The sequence below is a fragment of the Xiphophorus couchianus genome, chromosome 4 (assembly GCF_001444195.1).
Source record: "Xiphophorus couchianus chromosome 4, X_couchianus-1.0, whole genome shotgun sequence".
Classification (NCBI taxonomy): domain Eukaryota; kingdom Metazoa; phylum Chordata; class Actinopteri; order Cyprinodontiformes; family Poeciliidae; genus Xiphophorus; species Xiphophorus couchianus.
Window position 1 is genome coordinate 35,823,380 of NC_040231.1, and position 8,107 is coordinate 35,831,486.

The following is an 8,107-nucleotide window of genomic DNA, read 5'->3' on the forward strand; positions in this document are numbered from 1 at the left end:
AACACCGCAACTGGCCATCTCCGTGTTCCTGCACGCACGCTGTACTCCCGCACCATTTGGTCCATCACATCCACACCACACTTTGTTTTGTTGTAATCCGTGACCGTGTTTGGCTTCCTTTTGGTGGTATCCTCAGTCTCAACCACGCTGTGCATGCTGCTGAGAATGTAAACGGCCTTCTTCCTTTTGGGCGCATACACCGTCAGCGTGGCACCAGTGGTTGAAAACACCTGAGTGGTGAATGCAGTGCGATCCGTCTGTGAAGTGGATTGAGGAATTTCCCAGCGTCTCTTGTTGACTGTGCCGAGGATAGTGGTTTTCCGGCTAAGCAGTCATTGTGCAAGTGACAGTGATGTGAAGAAATTGTCCATGGTTACAGTTCTGCCCTTGTCCATGAACGGTTCCATCAGCCTCATCACCACAGACTCGGACAGTCTCTCCCCGCTGGGACGACTGGGGTCCTTGCCGAGATATGGGAAGACATTGCAGATATACTTTGACTTCAAGTCGCAAGCCACCCAAAACTTGATGCCAAACTTGTCCGGTTTTGTTGCTATGTATTGCAGGAAACAGCAGCGAGTCTTTGATGGATAAAGCTGTTCATCAATAGTGATGTGTCGACCAGCGTTGAAGGATACGATGCAGTTGGTGACAAACGATCCCCAAACATCGGAGATTGCAGCAAACTTATCGGTCTCCGCTCGCTCTCTGCGTGTAAGCATGTCATCAAAACGTAGGTGTCGCATGATGTTTTTGAAGCGGCTTCGGGCCATAGTTGCAATGATCCTTGGGTTTCCCAGGTTTGCTGACCAGCTGTCACCTAGTGATGGTACTTTGTTCACCCCCCGCAAGATGACGACGGAAATAAATGCCATTAGTTCCGGGAGACCCATGAACCAATCCTGCTGCTCCGTGTGACGTGCATGTTGAGTAGTCCATTCTTGAATGCTACGAAGCATGCCAATGGTGATGAAACAGAGGAAGCTCTGAATGCGACTCCGGATACTTCGTCTGGCCTTAGCGCTTGGCTCTCCATCTGTGGCGTATGGCTCTATAGGAGTGACATGGAGATGTGTCCCCACTTGCTGTTCACGCCACATTGTGCCATCTTTCGCTGTCTCTGACGGCTCACTCCCCAAACGAGCTCTCTTTTGTGGTGGAGGTGGAGGGAGAGTCTCCTCATCTGCAAGATAAACAATTTCAAATTAACTTTTTGTTTTGTTCTAAATAAGAAATAGTCAGGAAAATATATTAGGTAGGTTGAGAAATCTAACCTGAAGACAGCTCAGAGTCCGAATCCAGTTGAAGGTTGATGTCTTCTCCATCTGAATCCCAAGGGCTGGCACTGCTCTGAATCAGTTCCAATGCCTGCTGAGCGGAGAGCCTCTTCTGCATTTTGTTTCTTGTGGACTACAGTGATGTGGACTACAGTGATGTGGACTACAGTGAAGCAGTCCCCTATTTATACTCCACAGCATTTTCCACTCCCACCTTCTGGCCCGACGGTCAATGGCCACATTCACAATTGAAGAAGGGATGCTAATCTCAGTTTTTGTAATCAGGGTCTTTTGACCCTCTATCAGGACTTTCAGGGGGGAGGTCGGTAATTACCCCGGTAATGACCAGATAAGGGTCGTTTTACATTTGACCTGAAGAACTTTAGCCTGCATCCTATAATCTGGTTTCATCAGGCGCTATTGTTCTGTAAATAAAGCCATTACTGGCGCACCAAAGCACAGTGAATTCATTATAACCTCCTGAGACCCAGATCTCTTTTGCTTACACTTTTTTCATGTTTTTTTGAGGTTCATTTGGTTAGTTTATTTCTGAACTGTCATTTTATACCCTCTTAGCTTTATTTCAAAGAAAAACATTACTAATTTCTTTTAGAAAAACCTTTGCACATTTCTTGAAACAGATTGTATGTTTTGCAAACTCTATGTACATTTGGCAAAAGGTCACATCTCTCCAAAAACACTTCATGTATGCTTCAAAACTAAAACTAAACTGACTAGTTGTAGGTATCATAGATGCCCACCCCCAACATGGACTATTCACATCCCTACCTTCTGGCCTGACGGTCAACGACCACATTCACAATTGAAGAAGGGATGCTAATTTCAGTTTTTGTAATCAGGGTCTTTTGACCCTGAGATTGTCCAGGGTCGAAAGACCCTTTTATTTTTTTGAGGTTGATTTGGTTAGTTTATTTCTGAACTGTCATTTTATACCCTCTTAGCTTTATTTCAAAGAAAAACATTACTAATTTCTTTTAGAAAAACCTTTGCACATTTCTTGAAACAGATTGTATGTTTTGCAAACTCTATGTACATTTGGCAAAAGGTCACATCTCTCCAAAAACACTTCATGTATGCTTCAAAACTAAACTGACGAGTTGTAGGTATCATAGATGCCCACCCCCAACATGGACTATTCACACTCCCACCTTCTGGCCCGACAGTCAATGGCCACATTCACAATTGAAGAAGGGATGCTAATCTCAGTTTTTGTAATCAGGGTCTTTTGACCCTCTATCAGGACTTTCAGGGGGGAGGTCGGTAATTACCCCGGTAATGACCAGATAAGGGTCGTTTTACATTTGACCTGAAGAACTTTAGCCTGCATCCTATAATCTGGTTTCATCAAGCACTATTGTTCTGTAAATAAAGCCATTACTGGCGCACCAAAGCACAATGAATTCATTATAACCTCCTGAGACCCAGATCTCTTTTGCTTACACTTTTTTCATGTTTTTTGAGGTTGATTTGGTTAGTTTATTTCTGAACTGTCATTTTATACCCTCTTAGCTTTATTTCAAAGAAAAACATTACTAATTTCTTTTAGAAAAACCTTTGCACATTTCTTGAAACAGATTGTATGTTTTGCAAACTCTATGTACATTTGGCAAAATGACCTGGATAATGCAGCACAACATCATGGATCAGCTGCAAAAGGTCACATCTCTCCAAAAACACTTCATGTATGCTTCAAAACTAAACTGAAGAGCATTACCTACAGGAGACCTGATCTCCTGTTGGTATCATAGATACCCACCCCCAACATGGACTATTCACACTCCTACCTTCTGGCCTGGAAGGTAGGGTCATAATAATGGGTCATGGACGAATGGAGGCTAATTTGAGCCATCAGCGTCGTCAGTTTGGACAGGGTCTTGTGGCCCTGTTTTGGCCCATCCAGCGAGAAATCGAAAACCTGGCCCTCCTAGTGATAAAAAAAATGGACTGGCGATCTCCAATGGAGGATCCTACATGGTGCCATAGCGACAAACTCGTTTTTATCAGTTATTAGTCCAGGGGTTTTAAATTAGTGTCCTTTCTGTGGTTTGTTTGAGAGTGTTTTTATTGATTGTAGGAGACTGACAACATTTTTTTAGTTTATTGATGAGTATTTTTAACTGTTTTGGCATTGTTTTTACCAGTTCTATTTTTATTAATGGACTGCGTTTTAACAAAGCCAATAAGTCAAAGGGTCAGATTTTAAATTTTTTAATTGCAGAAGCAAAAATGGCTATTTATTTATCTCGTAGAGACAGACTCCAGACTGGACCTCAACTCGATGCAGTGGCTCTGTGGAAGTGCAATGTCAAGGCCAGGCTGAAGCTGGAGTTTTGCTTCCACAGAGTCACTGGGAACATGCAAAATTTTCTGCAGCTGTGGGGTTTTAATGGGATATTGTGCAATATAACAATGCAAGGAAAACGGAAATTTAACAAACACCTTATTTAATTATTTTTAAGCTTGTCATGATGTGATATCTTGCGTTTTATTTAATTGTATTTTGTACATTTCATAAATTGTAAATGTTTTGTTAAAAATAAAAATAAAAATCTTCTTTTTTGTAGCATGAAAGTCCCGCTGAATAAACATATTTTCTGTCCGTGACTCGGCACTGAGCTAGCTGCTAACAACATTAATGCTCTGAGGACGCTAGGGCATAAAAATAATATCTTACCTTACATATGAATGCTTGGCTTTCTAAGTAACTGTCCAATAAAATATCTGAAAATGCAATATAAACGATGCGATCATTACCTGTTAGAAAGTGGGCGCTGCATGGCATTGTTGGTTTCTGCACCTCCTGTTTTTAGCTGTAGATTGTTGATCCACTTTTCTCCTCTTTTTTTTGGTAGGCTTTTTAAAATTAACTCCCTTGTGACCAAATACCTTCGAAACATGAAAATAACGTTTATCTTTCTCTCTATTAGAACAGTTGGAACAATCGTGCAGGACACAGACTTTAGGCATTTTGATGCTGGAGCAACAGAAGTAAATGTGGTGGATTTACTTCCGGCCCTCCATCTGAATTGGGTGTCGTCGGCACTACCCAGCAATACTAGTTAAACAAGACATTAACAGATAACTACCTTACTGGGCTTCACCTCCACCACCCATTGCAATGCCAAAATAATTGCCAACATCTCTGCTGAAAAAGTTTATAAATTATCTGTTCTTTTCAAGTACACCTCGCTGCAGCAAACAGAATGGGGCGGGGACGGACAACTGTCAGTCTCATACCTTATATGGAAATGGTGGGGACGGACCACGGTCAGTCTCATACCTTATGTGGAAATGGGACTATTTCATTCCAGAAATTAAGGGGGCGCTAGTGACACTATTTCCTGTACCGATCGTGTTATAATAATTATACTAATAATAACGTATTTTATTTGACAACGCCTTTTAAAACACCCAAGAACACTTTCAACATTAAAAATACAAATTAAATAGTAAAGAAATCGCTACAAAACGTGATATGTCACGTGGTATGTCTGTCACGTGGTATGTCACTTTTTTATTTCCAAATCTTTATTAAATCTTTATTTAAAATTATATTAGTAACAAACAATCTAGAACAAGCAACAATAAGGAAACATTATGGAGATGTATTTATCTATCCTTACACCCTATCTATCTCAAACAAAAGTAATAAAACATGAATCAAATCAATATTTTGGAGACAAATGTACATTACATTAAGAGTACATTTATCCATCCATTAATTATCATGATTGATCCCTATAGTTGGGTCATGAGGGCTGCTGACCCTGGACATATCGCCTGTCCATCGCAGCTTAAAAAAACAGATATAAACAAATGAAGTTCAAATAATATATTTTGATGTTGTGAATGGTACTCTTAAAATGAATAAGTTACAATCTAAAATATAATAGCCTCTGGCTTATTAAATAAGAACTAGATGGAAAAGAGGTTTGGTCAGTAAAACATTTAGTCAACAATTTTGGCCAACTTAGTACGTCCATTCACAGAGCACTTTTGTTGTTTATTTGCCAAATATTTTTCTTATTATTCACATTGTGAATATAATTTACAAACAAACCAAAGGACTTCTGAACTTCTAACAAGTGCCATTCCGACAACTAGAATATTTTTGGTTGCAGGTGACCTGGCTCAGCTATTATCATTGTTTACCATAATGTCTCATTGGAAACTTTTGCTATAAGGACTCCAGTTCAACCGGTAAACTGATCGGTGTCCCACTATTCCATTTTTATAAATTCCATATCAATTCTATCAATTGCAATCGATTCATAAAATAAAGACCTTAAATATTCAATTGTTGCAAAACTCAAAGTGATTCATTTAAAACTTTAAATGTAGCTTCAACCTGGAAAGACTCACACAGAAAGTAGGTTTTAGAAAGTTTATTTGACAAGAAATAATCTTTGGGGCTCGGACCCCGGCAGTGCGCTGGTAACTGCCAGAGAGAATGATCTTTTTTCTATATGAAAACCTTTTTGAATAAAGTCACTGGTTACATAAATTAAACCAGTGTGTAAATTCTAACTATAACTGTCTTTATCTCACCTGCTCAGCCAATCACCTGATCAGGTGTCTCCATCCCAACCTAACGGCGCCGGGCTCATCTCTCTTCATAAAGTCCGGCTCAGGATACCTTTAATCTTATGTTTGTATTATGACTTTGTAACTGAACAATATGTTTCTGTATGTGCTTACTTAATTACAATAAAACCCAACAGTTGATTCTGTTAAAACATAAACTTAGCTGTATGTCAGGAAACATTATATTTACACATATAAAATATTGCAAGTTATTAGCTTTGCTTGCATTTAAAATTTTTAAAACAAGGTTATCCTATTGTTAAACAACGCTGTTACAATATATTTACAACTACTTTATTGGTTCTACTCTCTCCAACAAATTACAGCCACAATGCAACTTTGTGTGGAAACGGCACCATTTCTATGAAAACTAAATAATGCAAATCAACTGAACTACAACAAAAGGAACATTCAAAAATGTAAATAATATTGAAAGAACACATTATTAAAAAGGATGACTGCACAAGTCAAAAGGCAAATATTCTTTAGCAGAAATGATTTAAAATGGCTTGTCACAAAAAAAACGAACAATGTGTGACAACTGAAATGTGTGAAAGACTGTGGAAAGCAACTAATATTCTCCTTGCATTCAGTATTGACAGCCAGTGCAGTGTCCAGGTCGGCCATCACAGTAGTAACCAGGGTACTCTCCTCGTCTTCCATTGCCAGTGAAGCCCACAGTCTTTATATTACCGGTTGCAGGAAAAACACGTTACAACCGCAAAAGGAATCCGGTTTTCTGCCTTGAATGTTTTTGAAAATTTGCCCCAGTTGATCTCACCTGTTAATGAAAAATCGATTTCATGTAGTTGAAATCTAATTTCACATGTTTTAGGTGAAAAAAGTCAAAGGTCCTTACCATCCAGCCAAGCAAAGTGAGTCTTCTTCCTGAAAACTGGGTCAGACTCAACGGCTTCAAAGCACTTGCAGGTCAATGCCAAGGTGAGGTAGGCTGAGTCTCCCTGTGCTGGTATCACCTCCTGGAGAACAGCTTCAAGAACATTTAAAGGCATCTGAAAATAGCAAAAAACCAAACAAAATAAAAAATCACATTGCACATTATGATCAGTAAAACAGTACTTAATATTAGCCATTTCACCAAATACTTTGTTACTCTTACTTGTGTAGTTTATTGCAGTTATCTATCCTTACACTAAAAATATATCTATCCTTACTAAAAATATATTGAAGTAGTGCTACTCGTCATTAGAGTATCACATCTGGGTACTACACCCAAATATAATGGCAGCTGTTAGTTTATAAAATATATTAGACTTTCCAGAAATTTAACATTGGTGTACAAAACATATTTAAAAAAAGATTAACCTTTAAAAATAAAATAAAAACACTAGAAAACTGATAAGTATGTGAAAAATATTTTATATTTTTCAAGTGTAGTTATACATACCGATATGTTGAACCATAGCAGTTTGTGCTATGTGGTTCTGTAGCTTGTATGAGCAAAGGGGACAGCAATATTTATGTTCATGTTGCAAATAGATACGTGGATCTGTATAATGAAAATAAAAAGTAAAGTTTGAGCATAAAATACATTTCTCAATTATACATGTTATCTACTTTTCTATTTTTACCTAATGGTGCCCAGCGGGATAATAACTAGCTAATAGCTATAACTAGCTATAACTATGCTAAAATTAGCCTTCCCCTGGATGAATTACGAATTTCACTAGTTTACAGCTGTTAATTGTATTTTCAACCTAATCTAGAAAAGCGTATTGATTTACTATGTGAAAAAAATTTAAGTAGGTAAAAATACCTTTTGTTGACTTTGTGAGGTTTGCATTGTTGATCGTGTGCCGAACACCAGTGGAAGAACCTCTCAAACTTCTTTCTTTCTTCTTCCTTTCCTCTTAACTCCGCGTCTTAAGGTATTTATACTAGTGATTATGAAAATAGCACCCCCTTCATTTCCGGAATGCAATAGTCCCATTTCCAAATAAGGTATGGGACTGACGGAAAAGTCCGTCCCCGCCCCTTTCTGTTTGCTGCAGCGAGGTCCTTCTCGAATAAAGGTGAATTTTAATGGCAAATCCAGAAATACAAAAGTCCAAAATCCAGGCAGCACAACAACAGCGTTAGGTTAAAGCTCATCTGTTGGTAGCACTAGTGATGGGCCATCTGAAGCCAGGCATCTAGGCGCATACCGAGTAAAAAGGGGGAGTGTCAGATGAAGCCCAGCTTCGTGTTTGTGTCGTCTTGCTGAA

At 38.8% G+C, this 8,107-nt stretch overlaps 1 protein-coding gene and 1 long non-coding RNA gene across 2 annotated transcripts; both read right to left on the minus strand.

Annotated features, from left to right (window-relative positions):
• Positions 1–332: 332 nt before the first annotated feature.
• Positions 333–1,858, minus strand: LOC114142737 (uncharacterized). Its single transcript, XM_028014155.1, has 3 exons — positions 1,436–1,858; positions 1,275–1,405; positions 333–1,183 (listed from the first exon to the last, which is right to left on the minus strand). The coding sequence occupies exons 2-3, from the start codon at positions 1,393–1,395 to the stop codon at positions 333–335; spliced, it is 972 nt and encodes a 323-aa protein (XP_027869956.1). The 5' UTR covers positions 1,396–1,405; positions 1,436–1,858.
• A 3,902-nt stretch (positions 1,859–5,760) lies between these two features.
• Positions 5,761–8,107, minus strand: LOC114143263 (uncharacterized). Its single transcript, XR_003595206.1, has 4 exons — positions 7,660–8,107; positions 7,291–7,392; positions 6,742–6,895; positions 5,761–6,663 (listed from the first exon to the last, which is right to left on the minus strand). It is a non-coding gene; the product is annotated as an uncharacterized LOC114143263 (long non-coding RNA).